Genomic DNA, 22,073 nt, shown 5'->3' on the forward strand with positions numbered 1-22,073 from the left:
TGCAAAAAGCAATAAGTCCATTTTTGATGATTTTGAAGTACGGTCTCTGTCATAAAGTACAAAATAATACCTTTTAAATGATATATTGGTCACTACATATAAAGGTACGTTTTTGAAGTTATGGTCAAAAGAAGCAAAAATTTTCATATTATTCTCTTTATTTTTCTTGACCTTTAATCGCAAATATCTCCATTTGGCAAATATGGACTTATCGGTTTTTGCGAACAAACTCTTCATATATACTGTAACAAGGTAACCTCTATGTTGTCAACCCTGAAGTGGGAAAATAGGCCTCACGCGGTATGGACGTTGGTGGCACATGGATTTTGAAATGGGAGAATTAAAAAAAAAAAAAAGGAAAAAAGAATAAAAGGAGAAAGATGACATCAGAGTTTAAGCAGCGCCCTCTGTAGCCTCTTCTTCTGCTTCTTCCTCCGCTGCCTCAGGCCTTCTGAGGCATCGCTGAAGAGCTGCACCCTAGACTCTGCTTCCATCTTTGCCTTCAGGAACTGGAATGCTGCCATGTTGAATCCTATGGTATCCTTCATGATAAAATTTCAAAAGACAAAGAAGAGGATAAGTATCAGTAGGGCTGACATACTCTAAAGAGCAAAATCATATTACGCCAATCAAAAACACACACATTTATGGCGAAGAAAAAATTCTAAAATGATAAACTGATTTTGAAACTTTGCATATTTAATCTAAACAAATGTTTCTCCTCATTTTTAATGAATAATAATCATACAATAAAAAAACAAACAAAATAGTCACTTGTTCTGGATAAGCACTGAATATGGCATATAAATTAAGAGGCATCTCAACATGAACTTGTCTTGTTCCAGCTTAGTTCGATTGCGTGCAAAGTATATTGTTTGCGAAAATAAGGCTTTGTGTCAAACACCATCCGTGACTAGCGATTAAACAAGAACATAAATCACGACAATACGAATCCCCCAAACATATATATATGACATATAACATGAGATATCACCCTCATCTCCTAAAGAAAAGAACTCTGGCATTCTGCTAAAACTTCAAAATGGGAAGAAAAAGTGAGAGCAATATTGTGAAAACACCACTATTACATGTGGTCATTTCATTTCCTGTCCATAACCAAGTTTTCTTGGAATATTGCACACTGATTACCATCTGTAATGAAATGAACAAACAGAAAAAAAGATCTTCTCCAAACCAGTGTGGAGATGTGCTCCGGCTGAAACAATTCAACTTACTTTAAGTTCGTTGACCTTATCAAGAGTCGTTGACCTCAATCTGTCAATCATGGGTAGAAGGCTTTGACTAGATGTTATCTGTCCATGGTGGACCCTTAATGGAATTAATGGAAGATGTGCAAAGGACACCACAATGTCATTGAATTGAATGAGGTTGTTACAAACTGCCGACAGCAGACCTTATCATCATAATCATCACTTCTACAATTATCACAGGTTAGCATCACTATGAGTACCACTACTTCTCGTCTTAACACTAACCACTATAAAAGCTTCCAGCCTCTGTAGATTAAAAATCAAGAAGAAATATTAAAAAAAAAAATCTTCTTGCATGATGACAAACATATTCTAAAGGTAGGATTATCATATTTTGGTACAAAATCATGAAACTGCTCATACCAAGCATGCTAAATCAAATTTGAGGAAAATATTCTTCAAAAAATCATTATCATTTGATGAGAAAAAAAAAATATATAAACATATACTGTAAAATTTTACTACTTCCACGCTCTATACTATAATCATCATAACTGTGCGCTTAGAAACGCCAGTATGAAGCCCCATATAAATGCAATTATCATTATTATTATAACTAACTTGTATTTGGCAGTATGACCATGCACAAAAAAAAAAAAATCTTTAACACATAGTAACTGGACAGAACAGAGAGCCTAAAGGCAAGGGGTTTGTGGTCTAGACAATTGTTGCTATGCATCCACAGCTGGTCAACTAACAATGAGACAGACACAGTGAGACTAAATATGACATTTCTTATTTCTACTACACAGTATTGATTCTCAGTGCTAGGTATGAAAACAAGCCTAGCTCCGACAGGTACGTGCGCCCTTTCATCAATACTGCTATCAAAGTTGTCACATTGTGTTGAGCAGCAAGTATCCTCTTCTGTACCAGAACACAAGATAAACTGACTATGTTTAACTCATTAAGGACAAGCTGATTTTGCTATAACACATATTTTTCATGGACATCCACCCAAGTATACTCAAGACTAGTCTTTCAACATCTTAAAGGCACTGTTTACCATTTGGAGCAGTGACTTAAAAATTGTTTGAGTTATCACATTTGATGCATATGTGTAGGTCAGTTGTCTCACAAAACATCCTACCATATGAACATTTGCAATAAAGCCTAAAGATATAAAGAGATGTCACTATTTTTTTCAGTAAACTCTGTAAACTATAGACGATTTATTAAAGAAACAATTTTATCATAATCATTGTTCACATTTTGTATATTTAACAATACTTAACTTTGATTATACTAATAAACAGTTTTACATTGGTAATTTCTATCCCTAACTCGCATTTTAGAACTACTTGAAGCACCAAAGCTGGGTTTTTGTTTCATCTGCAAATGGTAAATAATACATTTTACAGCATGAGCTTGAATTTCTTACCTGAGTAGGAAGAGGAGACAGCGACAGGCCAGCTCCACCTCCCACGAGTCATCCACCAGCCTCTCCAGGAGGGGTAGGAGACGAAGGGCGTAGTCCAGGGGTAGCACCAGCAGGCTTTCCTCCAACTCACTGTAAAGATATGATAGGATTATATAGAAAAGCATAGGTAGACATAAAAGGATACATGAATAGGAAGACACATGAATGGACAGGTAGATACACTGATATAAAAGATAGAAACACAGATGCATAGATGGTTAAATGGACATAAGTGATAAATATAGATGAATACGTAGATAGATGGATGGATAGATGATGCATAGATATATACACGGACAGAAACATGTAGACAATAGATAGCTAAATAGTGGATAGTTAGACAGATGATAAATCATCCATGAGGTATTACCTTGACTTGATCTTCTTAAGGACTTCTCCCACGTATTTCAGTGGCTGGTGAGAAAACAAAATGATAAAACACTGGTAATTAAAGACCAATAAAGAATTTAACGAATGACAATGGTAGTCTTGGGGCCTGTTGCGTTAAACTTTTTACCTAAAAAAAAAACTAAAAACAAAAACAGGTTGATTTCTAACAGAATTTTTCCTGTGTATAGTCAATGGCAGAATCATACTAATCCAAGTTATCAGTTCTTACCAGAGTTTTTCTGGGGTTAAACATTTCATCCAACAGGCCTCTGGGCAGCACAGAGAACCTAGAACTGTGTCAATACAATTGCTATGTGAAGCTGTCATACATTTTTGCAAGAAATAAAGTCTTGCCCGTGCTAGTACAATGAGAAAGCTACCAGTCACAGAGGGGCTACTGCTGGGTTGTAAAGGTATGTACATTCTCTTGTTGGGACACAAAGAGATGTTCACATTAATTTTGTAGGAAAATTCCTCCAGAATTCCAGAGAAATGGCAGCTCTGCTGTTTTGATGTGAATTCATGTCTAGCAACTCTTGGTTATCGACCAACTGAACACATGCTCAAAGTCTTAGAGGTGAGGACTGTTCTGTATGCACTTACCGTGAGGTTGCCATATGCTTGCAGAATGGGATGCTTGTCTGGTAATGGAAGCTGCGAATCAACAGAGAATACAACATGCCGATAATAATAGGAAGAAACCATATATTCCAGGAGCAAAGAAATTACAAGTCATGGAGCTATTAATGTATTAAGCTCTGAAAAAAATATGAAACAAGGCAACCTCAAAATAAAGAAACCTAATCTTACTTATAAAAACTGAGGGTCACACTTATTCTTCGAGTAATGACAGATTACAATTACATCAGTTTTGCTTTTTTTTTTTTTTTGTGAGACATGAATGACCACTGGTTTAATTTGCAAGCATAGGTCTTGATTTTCTCACCTATTCATACACAGCTGAATCCTACATTAGAATACGTCTCAAGCTACAGTAGTTAAAAAACTAGATATATCGCTACGGCGACTGATATGCCTCCGCCATAATGCATGGTTCTCCTAATAGGTCTATAGTACAATGTCTTGACAATGTGTGATGACAGTTTCACACAATTGGCAAAATATTAAAATGACAGGTTTGACACAAATGTGCTGAATGTTCACTTTCCTAGAGCTAGTTTCAATTGGATGAATGATTAAAATGTCAGAGTGCAGGTATTTGGGGAACTGATGATTTTTACTTGACTTTTGACCCTTTTATAAGTTTATGCATTGAGTAATTTTCAAGGTATTGAGAAAAAGTATAATTTCAGTATCAAATGGGAAAATAGCATTATCTAAACCTGGCCTTTGACCTTTGACCTCACAGTTCCAAAGAGAATCACTGTTAGGTTGAACATGCATAAATATGTAAGTTTCATGATGATACCTTGAGTTACTTTCGAGATATGGAGGAAAAAGTGCAATTTAGCACTTTCACTTGACCTTTTACCTTTTGACCTTTGACCCTTTGGCAAGAAACTTCCCCAAAAATATATGTGACCCGCTACAACAAAAAGGTCCTAAAGTCGCGCACGGTCGAAGCCGTGAAAATCGAGTTTGAAGTCAGAGCATTAAAATTGGTCAAAACTTACGATTTTCTGATTTTGATATATTATTAGAGTCTAACATGTTTTCTATCATCTGTCGAAATTTTGAAGCAAAATGATCAAAGGAAAGATAAAAAAATAGCGTTTTTCTGAGCCATGTTTTTTGGCGTTTCAACGAAGCAGAAACTGGTTCGAAAATTTGGATTGAGTGCCACAGATAGGTTCCGCCCCTAACAACGACCAGAGTGATCTCATTGGTCAGTTTGCTGCTTGCTGCTAACCGAAGCGTGAAGCTCGCACACTGCCCAGTCGACTGGTGCGTGCGGGCGGGTGCGCTATGCTCAGCCGCTTCTCACATCCTGGTCACTGATTGGTTGGTGAGGAGACCGCTGACGCTGATGTGCTTGAATGAACTCTTCGGGGGTTGCTAGGGCTTACCTTCTATTGTCCAGAGGTGAACACTGACTTGCGTGTCCCTTGATCGCGATTGCGTCGAAAGGAAGACTTTTAGGGCGCTTTTCTCGAAACAGTGATTTTCCAGACGTCTCGACATGCTCTCTTTTAAACATCGATATCTCCGCAGCCAATCATTTTTATAAAATATGTTATATATAAATTTAAAGCAGAAAGATTAGGGGATTATATCATGCAATTTTCAAATAATCGACCTCACCCGACTTTAGGATCATTTTGTTGTAGCGGGTCACATATATCGGGTAATACATGCCATACATCAAGTTAAAAAAAAAAAAAACCTTCAGGCATATTGCATTTTAAGGAAAGTAGTGATATTTTAAGGAGTTGACCTTGACCTTTGACCCCCTGACCTTTGACCCATGACCCCCAACTTCCCTAGATAATCACTGCCCATCAGTACAAGCATATACAGTGTATACTAAGTTCCATGAAGATACCTTGAACCATTTGCGAGATATGGAGAAAAACATGAAATTTCAATTTTTTTTCTTCACAAAATAACCTGTGACCTTTGACCCTGTGACCCTAAAATCCACACAAAGTATTATCCCCCAAGGATATACCCTCATACCAAGTTTGATGTAAAACCACCACACGGTTCTTGAGATATCGACAAAAACAAAACGGGACGGACGGACGGACGGACAGACGGATGACCCGAAAACATAAAAAAGGAGAAAGAAAAATACAATTGATGCACAGAACTCACATATGAAGAAAGAAAGATAGGAAGAGAGAAAGACAGACTCACAGTGAGAAACAGAAAGGGAAACAGAGAGGTTACTGTGGTAACCACGCTCACCTGTTTGTTTGAGGCCTTGCACCTTTGGGCGTGGTCATCCATCTTGGCGGTCTCCTCCTGGTAGAGATTGAGGGCCTCCATTAACCTCTCTGCTCCCCTCAGAGTCTCCACAGTTCTCTTCTCTGGCATAGACACTTCACCTCCCGTGGCCTCGCCCGCAATCTGGTACAAAAGATATGTAGCCAAAGATATCATAAATATATTTGGGCAATAGTCTATTTACAAAGCATGTAAAATATTCTTTGATACAGTGCACTCCAGTTATAACGAACACGGTTACAACGAAATTAGAATTTAGGCCGCAACATTATCCTCTCTATGTTTTTTATTGTTTATTTCTTCTGTTATAACAAAATTTTGATATAACAAAAGAAAACTGCCAGTTATGAGGACTTCATTATAACGGGAGTCCACTGTACAGCACAAACTTCAGTGGATGATTTTCAGAGAAAGTACTGCACCATTCTTAATGTTTCATGCACAACTGCACATGGAAATACAATGAAAAGACATAGAGGGGAGGGGCTCATCAGATTGAACACTCACTGGAACAACTGTGAGATTTGATGGTTACAGATGTATCATGTACTAGATGAACAAGAGACTGAACTTGTGTGCAGTTATGAGTAAAGATGAGACAAAAGGTACCCAACAAATGGTACAATTCATCTATATACTTTAGCAAAATTGGCAAAAATAACATTATTTGGTGTTTTTTGTTTGTTTTGTTGTTGTTGTTGTTGCTCCTTAAGGTTCCAGAATCTGGACAGACTGAATAAGAATGACTAAATTCAAAGTAAAGATGCAAAAACAACCAAAGTTGCAGCTCAATTTCATATTTCCCTGTCTGCTGAATATTGCCTGCCTATGTTTGACTGTTTTTAAGATATGCATTTAATAGGTACTTTAACCCGTTGAGGACGAGTCCCGAGTATACTCGGGCAGGTGCCTATGGGAAATGCATGTTGTAGCAAAATCAAACCTTCCTCAATGGGTTAAGACAATGAATGGTCAAAACACTTGTCTGAAAACTCATTTGCTCACACTTTAGTGTCCTCCACTTTTATGAGTTCTCCAGGTGACCAAGGGCTCTCAAATGATATGACTAAAAAATGTATTTGTATCCTCCTCTTCCTCTCCATTATCATTTCAATCATTATCAATTCCATTCTAACTATCATACCTACAATTTTGTAGGCCTGAATTCACGAAGGTGGTACAATTGAAACCATGGTCTAAACTGTGGACAATTTGTATGGAGCGCCAAGTGTCGCATGGCCTATCTCGTTACAAAATCAGTCATTTTTAAAATGATCATTTCGTCAACAAAACAACTGATTTCGTAACAAAACAGGACATGTGACACGTTGCGCTCCATACAAATTGTCCACAGTTTAAACCATGGTTTCAATTCTTACCACCTTCGTGAATTCGGGCCCCAGTGTCATGATTAGCAAAAGGAGTACTACAATATTTTATCATCATTTCAATCATCACTATTGGTGATGGTAGTAATGGCAGAGTCACCGTCATTATCACTATTTGATTATAACTATTATCATATGAGTGTAAATAACCATCATAAACCCAATGAAAACCAGTTCTCCGTATATTCGGCCAGGTGTCTTCGGGAATATAAAAGGTTATTGCGTAATCAATTCAGCCTCGACGGGTTATTTCAGATTAATGTTCCTCTTACCGGCTGCTCCTCCTGCTCCACACTCTCCTCAAATCTCTTCTCCCGCTCCATCTCCTGCTCCTCCTCCAGGACCAATGGCTCCTCCGTCTTCTCCCACAGTCTCAGCGACTTGTCATGTGACCCACTCACCTGTCCGAGAGAAACGAAAACCAGAAGCTTTAAAGACCCGATAGCGTGAAGATACCGCGCACACAGCTGAAGCATCTCAACTGGAGTCAATTGCTACTGATGAGCATGTGCTTAGATGCACACACATGTAATTGCAGACACATATATGGCTATCGGATGTTATTTGTGGCTTTGAAATGTACCGGTACTCAAGGGCAGCGAATGAAGACTGATCCATCAAACTACTGTAAAACACAATATTTTCGCGGCATGAAATTTTTGTGAATTGGAGCCGACGGCCTTTTTCGCGGCATGAATTCTTCGCGAGTTGCCTCTATAAACATTCAATGCGTAGAGTGTAGACATGAACTTTCAAATGCATTCTAATTTCAGGAATCTTGGCTCTCGCGAAATTTGCGAAATTAAAAATGCACATGAACATTCCTCATTTTACAGTATACACATTTCCTCACACTAGAGGGTCTGCAACTCCTTCCATGCCCACATTTGGCATTCCTTGCAATGTATTTGCAGATTCAGTTTGGCTTTCATCACTGCAACACAGTTGTGCATGCAAGAACCAATGACTGACAATCATCTCATACCACATGTGGTCTTGATCTGTTGGCCTTACATCCTTGTGGTGGTATAAACTTGCAATGTATGGAACAAATGTGCATCAACAACTGTGATAGTTTGAAATCTCTTGTGCAATTTGGTTTTCTTCCCATCCATCCATTCAAGGCATTTGTGAGGCAAAGAGGAAATTCTGCACATGGTGCACAGACATTCACTGACAGTCAAGATGGTCCTCATAATGATTATTACACAAAAAATCAACCACAACTGTTATTATGTAATTTACATTAAAGATAATAAAAAGTTTTGGTACCTCAAAAGTTTCCCTAAATTTCCGTGTTTCAGGTTAAAGTACCTTTCATATAACTAACACTGTGAGACTTACTCGCCCCAAAGTGCTCTCATTTTTTAGTAATCATGCAATTAACTGCGACCAGCAGCCCCATACGCATAGCGTAATGGGGCTTCACATTGTAGCATTCAGGATCATGACAGATTTAGTATCGCGGGTAAATATCAACTTAAAATCCAAAAAATTCTTCAATTTGAAGACTTACCAATTAAGTTGAAGTATTGAAAACAGGCTGTGGGCAACGTTTGGTTCTGCCAATAGTCCCTTTCTGTTCGAATTGATGACTGAATGTGACTCGGTCGAGAGGACCTTGGGAGAGCTACATACACTGATTACTACAAATATAGGGCCAGCGCATACGCACACATCACATGCGAACAAATTTCAAATCCATGAACGGATATAAAGATGTTTGTGTGCGCATGCACTGGCCGTCAATCCAGTGTAGCTCTCCCAAGGTCCTCTCGACCGAGTCACATTCAGTCATCAATTCGAACAGAAAGGGACTATTGGCAAAACCAAACGTTGCCCGAAGCCTGTTTTCAATACTTCAACTAACTGGTAAGTCTTCAAATTGAAGAAATTTTTGGATTTTAGGTTGATATTTACCAGCGATACTAAATCTGTCATGATCCTGTAAGCTACAATGCGAAGCCCCATTTAGCTATGCATATGGGGCTGCTGGTCGCAGTTAGCTATGCGTATGGGGCTGCACGCTGCTGGTCACAGTTATCATGCACTAATGGTTTCGTACAATACGAGTACTACCTCGACGCCGTATGGCGGCGGCTCTGGTACGAAACCATTATTGCATGAGTACTAAGACATGAGAGCACTTTGGGGTGAGTAAGTCTCACAGTGTTAGTTATATGAAAGGTACTTTAACCTGAAACACAAACTAAGACAAGGAAATTCAGGCAAACTTTTGAGGTACCAAAACTTTATATTATCTTTAAATTATTGTCACAATGTGTAAAAAAACAACAACAGTATCTGCAGATAGAATGATGTACTTACCACAAAATCACCATCAGGACTTATTGCCATACACCACACCTCACCATGATGACCCTAAATCAAACAACAAAGTAATGAAAATTGTTCACATTTACAACTCATTGAGATGCTAGTCAGAGTAAAACAGCAAAAAGTCAAGTGAGATTTTTTATCAATCTGTTACTCTGTTAGTATACACATATTGACTGCTCATGAGGATGATGGCAGAAATTATCATTCTCAAGGTGCTTTTCATACCGACCCTTCTATCACCCCTTGGCTAATGCCTCAGGGTGATAGAAGGGTCAGTATTAAAAGCACCATTTACTAACAGTATATTCTGTTTATATGTGTGTAAAAGGAGGATTTACGTACATTTAACCTAGGGTCAAATGATAGAAAGCCAAAACCCTTTTGATAGAAATTCAAAACCCTGTGGCTGCCCTGAGGCAGTGATAGACTGAACTGCACCATGTCACATGATATACTTTTGACCAATCAGTGATAAGAATCTCAATTATGAGGTACATAATAATATAAATATGCCCGACCTACAGTATACTGTGACATCTAGACATTAAGGACCATCAAATTTCACTGCATGTATTACATTGGAGGTAGACTGGTTGAACTGGTTATGTTCATTAAATTCACAAAAAGCAGAGAGTAATCTCTAAATAAAATCTATAAAAGTTGCATAGACTGGAAAAGCCTGCTATTGGTAAAAGAAAATTTCCCCTTTAGAGATACCATACCTCGAGTGCTGTGATCTGCTGGAAGTGGTCAGCATCCCACTGCTTGAGTCTGTTGTCCTTCCCTCCCGTGAAGAAGAGGTGAGTGTCCGGCAGGAACTGGACGCACATCACGCTGTCCTCGTGGGCAAACATTGACTTGTGGCAGTCACCGAAGTCCAAGCCCCAGATCTTGACGTTCTTGTCAGCTGACCCCGTTACGATGAGGGTGCTATCCTGTGTAGTTTACGGTTTACATAGTCAATATATTTAATAACCACTATGCCTTGCTTGCTGAAAACATACACACTTGCACTGTGTGACCAAGTTACAGAAACTGTTTAGCCACATGAGAATAGAAAACAGGTTCTGTACTAGATTTTTACCAAATACCATCCTCTGTCCGTTTTTTTTTTTCCTTTTTCTCCATCACAATTGCTGATCTACATACAAGCATGTCAAAAAAAGAAACCAGTGGGATTTGAACCTGTCATGTATTGTATCTCATCATGCATTGTATGTTTACAGAGACTCCAACTCTCCTGTTTTCGACGGGAGATCTCCCGCCGAAAACCCATTTTTGCAAAATCTCCCGTTCTCCCGCTTGAGATTTAATTTCTCCTGCCCTGGCTCTGTGTCTCCTGTTGGAAAGGATTTCTTACTTATTGCTATCGTATGTTGAAAAAACAAAAGCCTTAGATAGCACCAGAGAGCATCTAGAACCCTGGGAATTTCGCGCTTCGCACACATCAACTTGGAATCTCCCGTTTGCTGGGGGTTTTAGGCGGGAGAATCTCCAGATCAGAAGGTGCTTTGGGTTGGAGTCTCTGTGTTTAAGATTGTAGATCAGCAGTTGCAATCTCACACAAAAAAAACAACAACTGAAAACAGAGAGAAACATTTAATAAAATCTGTTACAGCGCATCTTCTTCCCTCTGCATATAAATGATATCTTTCTTTCATTAGGTATAAAAACAGTATTACCCATCAACAACCAGTCTCATATATCCTAGGCTGGAGTCTGTCCAGAATGTGTGTGTTCCTCCAGAATTGTTCATTTTCAAAGGGTTGAAGTACCAGCTCTCTTCTTTCAGTGCTCCACAATATTTCATTTGTTTGTAGGTCTACATACGTAGCAGATGGCTTCAGAATTGAACTTCTAAAACTGCGACCAAAGTTTTACTTGCTTTTTGGAGCTAAGGCATCATTTTTTATCTTTACCATCCTTATCAAAATCATTGAATGCAAGTTTGGTTTCTTCAAGTAGTAACATGTTGTTCAGAATGGTTATATTCTCTTTTTTTTAATATCAGAAGAGGCGATGATGGCATAGCTTTACAATTCAACATCAGTTTGTGCATAGAAATAATTATCATTTATCTCATATTTTTGGTCGATGATTTAGTGAGTACTTCCCCTTGAGAAGTCATAATTTCTTGGTCATTGCAAGACGACAATAATGTGACAGGAAGAGTACTTTATCTTATTCTCATAAATTTCATGTCACTGCTGGAAATTTAATGCAGATCTTAAGTACAGGTGAATGGGAGACTTGTGAAGTCATTGTGTGCACTTGGTTACACCTGCTATCTTAAATCTGCACACACAAGAAAATAATATAAGAATAAAAATAGGTTCTTCCTCTAAGACTTATTTTGATAAATCTCTAGTCTATCCTCTTCATCTGACTTGAACTTTATTCATTAAAGCCACTTTCAACATGTTGTGACATTGCTCTTCAAACACAAAATCATTTCCCTTACGAAGAGAGAAATCATATAATCATAAACTTACTGATGAGATGTCCATGGTTAGCACTGGTAGTTTGTGTCCATACAGAGAAAGGAAGAACTGTAGGTTGGAAGGGAAGGCAAGAGTAACAATAACAATATGGTAAGTGTTTGCTTACTTTCCAAGCATTGCAGGTGTCTTTCTTTTCATTTTTTTTTTCTCACAAGGAAATACAACCAAATCAATGCTGCCCTCAAGTCTGGCAGAACAATTTGTTCAAAGTCAATTTTGCATCCGGCATAATTTCAGCTTGCATCCAGCTGCAATGTACTAACCACTATAAGCACACAAGAATTTCTCTGTCAATTTCCAATGGATGAAGCTTCACATAATGAGGTCAGAAATTGAGCAAAAAAATATATCATCACCTACTAAAATGCAACTGCATTATCCTCAACAATAATTTTGGAAAACGCACAGGGCCACAGTTTCTATTTAGCACTGTTCATTGCACGGAATCAAGGTAAAGAGTCACTTCTCACTTTCAGGGTGTCAGCGAAGAAAACCTTGACGGTGCTGTCTAGGAGAGAAGCGGCGATCAGCCGATGGTCCGGGGAGTACTTCACGCAGAGGACATCATCCGACATCTTGAGTGTTCTCATGTGAACGAAGCTAAGCTGGCGACTGCGTACAAAAAATAAATGGGTGCGCCTTACTTTTATCCAATGATGTGGAATGGAAGAGAGAAAGCGTTCATTCTTGATAAGCCACTAAGCCTACTCTCATCACGCTGACCTTTTCAAACTGAGTATCTAGTATTCATAGAGCTACTACAGTGAACTCTCGCTAAAACAAACACGGTTATAACAACATTCCGGTTACAACGAAATAAAAATTCAGGCCGTAGCATTATTGGCTCTATGATTTTTATCAGTGATTTGTTCGGTTATAACGAAATTTCGATATAACGAAAGAAACCTGCCGGTCCCGTGGACTTCGTTATAACGGGAGTCCACTGTAAAAGAAATATCTATTATAGAGAGTTGCACCTCCTGTATCTCTTTATAATGACAAATGGTATTATTCAAGTCGTAGAAATCTGTCTAGAAAACATTATGACACAACATTCAAACACTTTGGTAAAATCATCAACAGCAATTAAAATCAGTTACAATTGCAAAATGTCAGTAATCTTCAATACTCACAATGAACATTTTTTTTTTTTTTTTTTGTGAGAGAGGTTTACCATAAAATGCCTATTAGGCTTCAGTGCAAACTTGGATTTCCTTGGTGTTTACATCTCTAAAAATCTAAACATTTTGCTCATCTGCACTAAATGTTAAAGGACAAGTCCACCTTCATATACTTATGGATTGAGAGAATGCAGCAATATTAGTAGAACACATCAGTGAAAGTTTGAGGAAAATTGGACAATCCATTCAAAAGTTACGAATATTTCAAGTATCTGCACAGTCACTGCTGGAAGAGAAGACTACTACAATGTATGATGCCACATGCGTACAACTATATAAGGAGAATAAAAAGAGAATTTCACAAAATTTTACTTTTTTGAATAAAGTGCACATTACTTCAACTTGCTGCTGACATATGTTAAGGGTAATATTATTTCCCCTGCCTTCTGAAAGAGAGAAGTCGAGTGTTCTTTTGTTATGCAAGAAAAATGGAGATATGTTGAATTTTCTTTATTCTTTCTTTATATCGTTGTACTCATGTGACATCAAAAGCTATAGTAGTCTTTTCATCCAGCCGTGACTGAGCAGAAACTTCAAAAATTCATAACTTTTCAACGGATTGTCCGATTTTGCTCAAACTGTCACTGATGTGTTCTACTAATATTGCTGCATTTACTCAACCCACATGTCTATGAAGGTGAACTTGTCCTTTAATAAGTGATGCCAATCTACCAATACTCACCTCGTCTGCCCATCCTCATTCTCCAAGCTAATCAATTCAAACTCCCAAAACTTCAGCGTCTTATCGGCACTGCCCGTCACAAAGCCTCTCTGTGGGCAGTAATAGTAATTGATAATAAAAGCACAGGACTCATTTTTACCTAGGACAGCCTCTTTTGTGTTGACAATGCTCTTTGACAGGACAACATTTGCTTGTTTGTTGTTTTTTTTTTTTAAACCCGCCATGTTCCTCTCAGCCCAGGTGTCTATAAGGGGTAGCTGGTAACATAAGGGTAATGATAATCACGAGGCCCTCTGGCAGAACAGTGTCATTAATGTAGAGGCTACATACCCTGAATAAAGAAGACTATTAAAGGCATAATTTACCATTTGCAGATGAAACAAAAACCCAGCATAAGTGCTTCAAAATAGTTCTAAAGTGTGAGTTAGAGATAAAAACAACCAATGTAAAAATTTGAACCAGTATAATCGATGTTAAGTATTGTTAAATATACAAAATGTGTACAATAGTTATAACAAAAATGTTTCCAGACCAAACCATAGACAGTTATGGTTTATTAAGAAAAATAGTGATATTTCCTTAAATTTTAGGCTTAATTGCAAAAATTTTATATGGCAGGATGTTTTGTGATGCAACTGACCTGCACATATGCATTAAATGTGATACCTTGAACATTGTTTAAATCACAGCTCCCAAATGTAAAAAGGACCTTTCAAGGAAAATCCAAGCTTTGAGGGCTACCATTTCATAATTGTCAACATTGGAGAGCACAATGTTGGTTGTGAGGAAAGGGGAACTCTTCCTCTTTCCGTTGGTACTTAATTGTGTTGACAAATGTCATGCATGACTGAGCACAATTACTTTTCAGACAACAATGGCAAGTTGCACTTTTTCCAAGTTTGAACATGATCATGAAGGACCATTGAGTGTCTCACTGAAATGGATGAGACCTGTCAGTGAAAGTGGTCAAATAAACAGGCCAGCCTGCACGACTGCAGGTTTGTGTTTAGGATTTTCTCTCACTTTTTGTGGTCCATCACCTTCAAAATGGCCGTCTGTTGGCTAATCCTTTTGTTGTCATTGCAAGCATACTTATATTGAAAGAAATATAATTGTCCATTGATTTCCCTGTATCAGCATCTTATTTGCATACCTCACTAATTTGTGTTCTGTTGAAAAAGAAAATGAAATTAAATTAAAAATTCGAATTAAAACTGAAATGAATTTGTAGTTAGCTGGAAGATACTACCAGGACAGCAATCATCACTGGATTCATAGATTGCTTACTTAACATTTGAGCAGCACACATTTTGAAAAAAAAAGGAAATAATAATGGTTTTATATCATCCAACCATACAGAGAAAAACACCTCTGCACAACACTGTCACAAACTAAATTTACACACTGTACAATCACCCTGGTCCTTGAAATATATCATTTTTCACACTTTGAGAAAGGCATTGGTATCTTCCTAGCTACACACAAAGACTAATGTCATGTTTGATTCCCCCTGTGTGGTGATATCAAAGACATTCTTACAGTATGATGTTGTTAGTACGTGTTGCTAGCTGCAAACCAATCCCCATTTATTGTAGCTGTACATAGTTTTGTTACCTTGTCCGGGGAGAGGCATATGGACCAAACAGCGCCCTCATGTGCTTCAAAGGAATCAATCATTGTACCAGAGGCAATGTCAAACAACTCCAGGTGCCCCGTCTGTGAATTAAAATGAAAAGTATAAGACCTGCATTACATATCTTTGCTTGCAAATGGCCAAAGAGCTAAGGCCAGTCTCTTTGAGACAGTGTAAAAGTTCTTGTGCAATTTTGAATTCAGTTTACTGTAAAAAAATAAGGAAAAAAAAAGCTGAATATACACTGTTCATAAATCAAAATACCACACTCCTTGTATATGACAATGCAGCCTTCTCACTGGAATTCAAGTTTAAAGATAATTTGTAATCTAGCACACCTGAATAAAATGCATTATAGATTGAAATACAAACTTTTGCTAGCTGGAGTTCCAGTTCATAGACCCATTTTTATAAAACTAATAATGCACAAGTTTGAGTATGTGATGTTAGCAAAGATGCAGCCCACTGTTGGGTATGTATACACAATGCAGTGCATGTACATCATTGTAAATACCCTTGAGTGCACTGCATCCTCCATTGTTCAACGCACTCTTACATGTGCACTATTTGTATACTGGTGCCAGTCATTGAAAATAATCTATTTTGCACATAATCCTTGAAGTACCTCACCTTGGTACCCACAATGCAATGCCTGTCTCCCGGAGCAAAGATGGAGGAGACGGCATAGCCACACTTCATGGTTCGGATGCACCGCAATGTGGATCTGAAACACAAGCAATCAAATCAAATGGGTTTGAAAAAGCAAAATTCAACCATTTAAAGGAATGGGGAAAGAAAAATCCCAACAGAACACGAAAAGGGAATAGTGGTATGCTGAGCTAACAGGTACACTATTAACCCATTGTAGAGTAGTCTTGAGTATACCCAGGAAGGTATCTATTGGAAATGTGTGCTGTAGCAAAATCAGTCCATCCTCAATGGGTAAAAGTACAAGTAGGAAGATAGTCCAGAAAGAGAGACTTCACAGAATGAACACCATGAAAGTGTTTTGTCACATTCTAGAAATCAGTGAAGGGTTTCTGAGTGAGAACAAGCAATAATACAGAGGACTGTAAATGACCAGATACCATATACAGCTGTACAGTAGCATGCAAGGTAATTATATGCAAAACAGAAAGAAAATAAATTGAAATTGACACTCTCATCCTTTGTGGCAGTATCCTTAAACGTTTACCCCCTTCGAAAAAAACAAACAAACAAACTTCACGAGTTTACTTTTATTGTGTTCATGTACCCTCTTTGCATGCCCTACTGCATTGATGCACAAATTATTCAGGCAACAGGTGACGATGAGTGATAGATAGCAGAAGACTTGAAGTACAAAAGAACAGAGCCATCCATACACAGAGTATGGGCATCTTGGTTCTGGCTGGGTGAACACAGACACGCATTCCTTTATTACTACGTACATGCTTGCCTAACAAAGCAATCATGCCGCCATTGTGCTACACACTAAGGCAGAGTTAGCCAAAACTCCATGTACATTGTAGAGATATTTGATAGCATTGAGTATGAAGACCAAGGGCTAAAACCATGGCATGCCTTTTTATATTATAAGATACAACTGTACTTTACTTTACTTTACTTTTACACTCAGAATAGTCTTGAGAAAGATTTTGTTTGTTTGTTTGCTTTTTACCCATCCATGTATTACCATACTGTGGCACAGGTACAATGGGGTCCTGCATGTGAGACACCAAAGGTTACAGAATAAAAGGTTCCTTTGTACAGGATCATCAATACCTACTGTATATCTTTAATGTTTACATACCTAATATCTGCTTGGTGTTCCCCCTTCAGGATCGAAGGGGGTTAAGTGATCATTGGTGTTGGTTTGTCTGTTTGTAAAATAACTAACAAATTGGGAAAGGACTTGAGTAAAACTTTCAGGAAAAGTTTATATTGACACAAGGAAAAGATGATTAAATTTTGGTAGGGATCTGGGAATTCTTATGGATTTTCAAAGGATCTTTTTATCTTTTTACAGATAAGGTCAATGAACTTGAGAGGTCAAGCTGCACATATTTGAGGTTTGCATTTGAGCTCTGAGCGCGTGCTCTACTCGTGGGAGGCGCTGCGCAGCTGCAAGCTGATGACACAAACAAAGGCTTCTATAATAATGGGAAATTGGACGAGTTTCAGCACGTGTGATGGTTGGGAAATAGCTGCTGGGTGGAGGTCTGCACTTTCAAAGTGCTTTTCTAGTTTTGTTTGTTTTGTTTTTCTCACCGATTCCAAATCTTGACGCTGTTTCCCCCGGCAGACAGCACGGCCGTGCTGTCCGAGCTGAAGGTCAAAGTTCGCACGTCGTGACGATGGCCTGGCTGACTGACACCCGTTCCCTTGGACGCGGTGGGCGTGTCCACGGCCAGACTCAGGTGGTGAGTTTCCAGGCTGTTGTTATGTAACAGGGCCACCAGTTTCACCTCTTCACTTGTGTCTACAAGTGAGTGAAATGATCTGTATAGCAGAGGGTGGGGGAGAGAAGATAGAAAGATAGTGGGAAGGAGTTGGAGTGAAAGATTCAAAGAAAGAGAATGTGAAAGAGTAAGGGAGAGAAGGGGAAAGATAGTGTGAGAGAATAAATGACGGACAGAAAGAGATATACATGTATAGGAAGAGAAAGTGTGAGAGAGTGAAAAAGAGAGTGGGAGAAAATATGTTATCAACCCTTTCATATCTGCCCAGGCTCTGAGCTTTAAAGGGACGGCATAGTTCTGGTTGAGTAGGGATTTAGTTTGTAACTTTTTGTGAGATAAAAAACCATTTATTTGAAATGTTAAAGAGCATACTATTCCAAGAAGAATTAAAAGTTTATTTGATGAAAATTGGTTTGGAAATGGCTGAGATATCAAAAAAACAAAGAGATCCTAATAAAAGGTAGAACTCACCTTTTATGAGGACCTTGTTGTTTTACATTGTTTATGTAATGTTATGATCCACAGGTATATTTCAAATGATTATATGAAGTAACTTGTCGTAAATAAAACAAAACCAAAACATAGAAGGTTGTCACAACTACTCTCTGTGTTTATAATTCTAGGGAACAGTATCCAAATTGGGCAAATATCGAATGATAACGGATCAAAATCAAGTCATATTACTCGAATGGACATCACAAATGAGTATTATGCGGCTTTAGGCAACAAACTTGTTATGGAAATTATGAAATTAAAAAAAAAAGTTTTCATTGCAATCTCACAACTACTCTCTGTGAATTTGTTATTCTAGAGTGCATCATTTATTCAAAATCAGGCAATTAACACTGGCTATTATTCAATTCTTTATGTGCCATGGTGTAAACCCCCTGTGTGCTACATTATTCTGAGACAGCGACATAGTCATGCTTTGGGAACACATTCTGTTTTTCAAATTGATGTAACTTTCATAGATTTTTGTTACCCTGGTCATGTAGTAAGCAAAGTTGTAGAGAAAATGCCAAGCATTGCTTTGATGTAAATTGTATGAGAAATCTAGGATTGTTTTTCCTTCAAATGATCAGTAGCTACATCATTGCAGAGGCATGACTTTTGCGCACAAAACAGTGACAGAAACTTAACATTTACTCGCAAATCCAGTAGGACACACTGCTTGATAGTCATTCACCACATAAAATGCAAGCTACATGCGACAGAAATGAAATCGTGAGAAACGCTTTCGTTGCACTGTGCCATTTGGTGATTTATCAATCGGTTTGGCGGGTTTGTGTGTTTGAGCAGAATATGCCAAGTTGGCACACCGTCGACTGAGTCTGGTGCAAACGTGGCACATACAGTGTTAAATATGCTACACACTCCAAATGGAGCTGCTGAAGGTCTACCTGATCTTTGATGACATCTTGATGGTCGTCAGCGGTCGGATTCTTTCCTCAGCTGTCAGCGACACACTGGAAACGTCAACCTCAGCATCATCGCCTTCAGCAGCTCTGTTTATGATGATAGGAAGGTCCGAGAGTATGGGGCTCAGGAGATCATCGCAAAAACATTAATTTATTTCATTTTTTTAATCATTATTCACATAACTGTATTTTGTATTTTGTTTCATCTTATTATTTACTTCATGACCTAATCATGAGATCATTAAAAATATACATTTCTTTCATTTCTTTCATTTTTTTCAATCATTATTCACATATCTGTATAATATTGTATTTTGTTTCATCTTAATACTATTTACTTCATGACCTAATTTCTCATTTCTAATTCTTCTACATTACAAGACGCTTAGCGCTTAGAAATATTAATAAGCGCTCTATAAATAATTGTTATTATCATATCTAATTGATGTTAACTATCCAGCACCAGATTTCTAGACTTAGTCGGAACATCACAGCAGGTACCCTTCACTAAAAGCACAAGACATTTTAACAAGTAAAACAGGTCAAAACATGGGTGTTGGGGCTTATCCAAATGATAGGGACATTCTCCAAGATCAGTCAGGTTTTAGATGATGGTAGAAATCTATGTGCAAAATAACAAAAAAAGATGTGAACGGATTTGGATGAAACTTACAGGAAAGATTGAGAATGACACAAGGAACAGATGATTGAATTTAGGTAAGGATCTGGGAATTTTTTATAGATTTCATGAAGGATTTTCGATATTTTAGCAGGTAGGGTCAATGAACTTCGGAGTTCAAGCTGCGCATATTTGTGCCGATTGCACAACATCGAATATGCGCACTAAAGTGCATGCTCTAGTTTCTGCCAGGGTGCATGCCCTGGTTTCTGCCAGGGCGAGGCGCACCACGCAGCTGGAAGTTGATGACGTAGTAAAAGGCTTCTATATTGGGAAATAGGGCAATTTTGAGGATGCATAAGTACAGTTTTGTATGGGTGGAAATCGCTGATCTCTATGATCTCTATGGAAGAACAAGATCAGTGGTGGAAATGAGCTGTTTGGCGGAGGTCTGCGCTCTCAGAATGCTTCTCTGGTAGTTCTCAATCTTTTTCTAAATATTTCATTGTTGTGCTTCTCTGATTCTTTTTCAATCTGCTTTTATACCACGCAACACAATACGTACAGGATGTAAGTTGAACTTGTTTGTTTTATGTCTCTAGAAATAACACATTGCCATGTTCTTTTGATTTTGATTTTGTAAAGAAAAATGAGGTAAATAAATATTGAACAAGACAGGCGGAAGATTACAGATTACCCAATTTAAAGTATGAGTTTTCAGGATCCACAATAAGATATTTTGGCCCTAAGAAGTGGAATAGTCTCCCAAATGATATTAAGCAGTGTGTTTCTATGTCTTCATTTAAGAGAATACATAGAGAATATATTGTAAAATCATATATGTGCAATAGTGCCTTCCGGCAATAATCCCCTCATCATTGATGCTAGTATATATATAGCAATAGGTTTTGTTTTGTGTTGTATTGTTTTGTTTTGTTCTCTTTGTATTGTTTCAAAATTGTTACCTTTTACTAGGGAGAAGCCTTGACAGGTCAATGGCCTTTGCTTCTTCCTCCACACTCTGTATTGCATATGATTGACATGTTGTCCTGTATTGTTCATTCTTTTTTACTTGTTGTGCAAGTTGTGGAAATAAGATAAATGAAATGAAATGAAAACTTGCCCCTTAACCTGCTGGAGACTAATCCTGAGCATTCTATTAAAGGCAGGTGTCTATGGGAAATATGTGTGATAGGAAGATCTGCTTGTCATCAACGGGCTATTAAAGGGTTAATCGTGTAGGGGTTTCACCTGACCCCAAACCTCTCACCTTGCCCTCTTCCTCAGTCTCTTCACTTTCTTCTGTAATCTCTTCTCCAGCTCCTCCTCGTTACAGACTTTGAAGAGTTCCAGCACAGCACTTGGGCCCTGTCGCACCAAAAAAAAATATCATTTTTATAGCCAAAATCAGATGAAAGGCAAAAGTGGCATATCACAACGCTGCACACAGGCACAGGTCCAATGGTCCCTGACCAGTAAAAATCAGTCGACCAGTAACTTTTCCAGGAATGGATCAGTAAAAAATGCAAAAACTTGGGCACCTACTGGTCCAACAGACAGGCCAGACCAGTAGAAAAAAACATCAGGTTACTGTGCAGCCCTTCATATCAGCATATTCAGCAATGGGTGAAACTCATATGATTAGATGGTGGACACCTACAATTATACAAAATCCATCATTCATTGTTTGAAATATCAAGCCAATGACTCATCCCTTCTCATCTTCTCTTTTTGTTTTTCTTTTTAAATTTATAGTGTATTCAAAGGAACCTTAAAGGGACATTCCAGACGATTTTCATAATTTCACATCATGTAGTACATAAATCGACAACTCTATGTACAGATTTGTGGAATTTATTGTGGTTCTTTAGCAGATAAAAAT

The 22,073-nt window shown here is 38.1% G+C and overlaps 1 protein-coding gene across 1 annotated transcript in view; it reads right to left on the bottom strand.

Annotated features, from left to right (window-relative positions):
* Positions 1-311: 311 nt before the first annotated feature.
* Positions 312-22,073, bottom strand: part of LOC139710288 (WD repeat-containing protein 3-like) — a 30,956-nt gene continuing 9,194 nt past the window's right edge. The window contains exons 9-25 of the mRNA XM_071622215.1: positions 21,462-21,559; positions 19,555-19,659; positions 17,964-18,194; positions 16,344-16,437; positions 15,695-15,796; positions 14,081-14,169; positions 12,688-12,829; positions 12,209-12,265; positions 10,439-10,651; positions 9,705-9,758; positions 7,649-7,777; positions 5,950-6,111; positions 3,685-3,735; positions 3,062-3,105; positions 2,653-2,781; positions 1,236-1,329; positions 312-542 (exon numbers count right to left, since the gene is read on the bottom strand). Coding sequence (XP_071478316.1) covers positions 387-542; positions 1,236-1,329; positions 2,653-2,781; positions 3,062-3,105; positions 3,685-3,735; positions 5,950-6,111; positions 7,649-7,777; positions 9,705-9,758; positions 10,439-10,651; positions 12,209-12,265; positions 12,688-12,829; positions 14,081-14,169; positions 15,695-15,796; positions 16,344-16,437; positions 17,964-18,194; positions 19,555-19,659; positions 21,462-21,559 — 1,950 coding nt within the window. The 3' untranslated portion in view covers positions 312-386. The remainder of the gene's footprint in view (positions 543-1,235; positions 1,330-2,652; positions 2,782-3,061; positions 3,106-3,684; positions 3,736-5,949; positions 6,112-7,648; positions 7,778-9,704; positions 9,759-10,438; positions 10,652-12,208; positions 12,266-12,687; positions 12,830-14,080; positions 14,170-15,694; positions 15,797-16,343; positions 16,438-17,963; positions 18,195-19,554; positions 19,660-21,461; positions 21,560-22,073) is intronic.

Source organism: Diadema antillarum, unplaced genomic scaffold, assembly GCF_040938485.1.
Source record: "Diadema antillarum isolate AM-2024a unplaced genomic scaffold, OU_Dant_1.0 seq00001519_RagTag, whole genome shotgun sequence".
NCBI lineage: Eukaryota > Metazoa > Echinodermata > Echinoidea > Diadematoida > Diadematidae > Diadema > Diadema antillarum.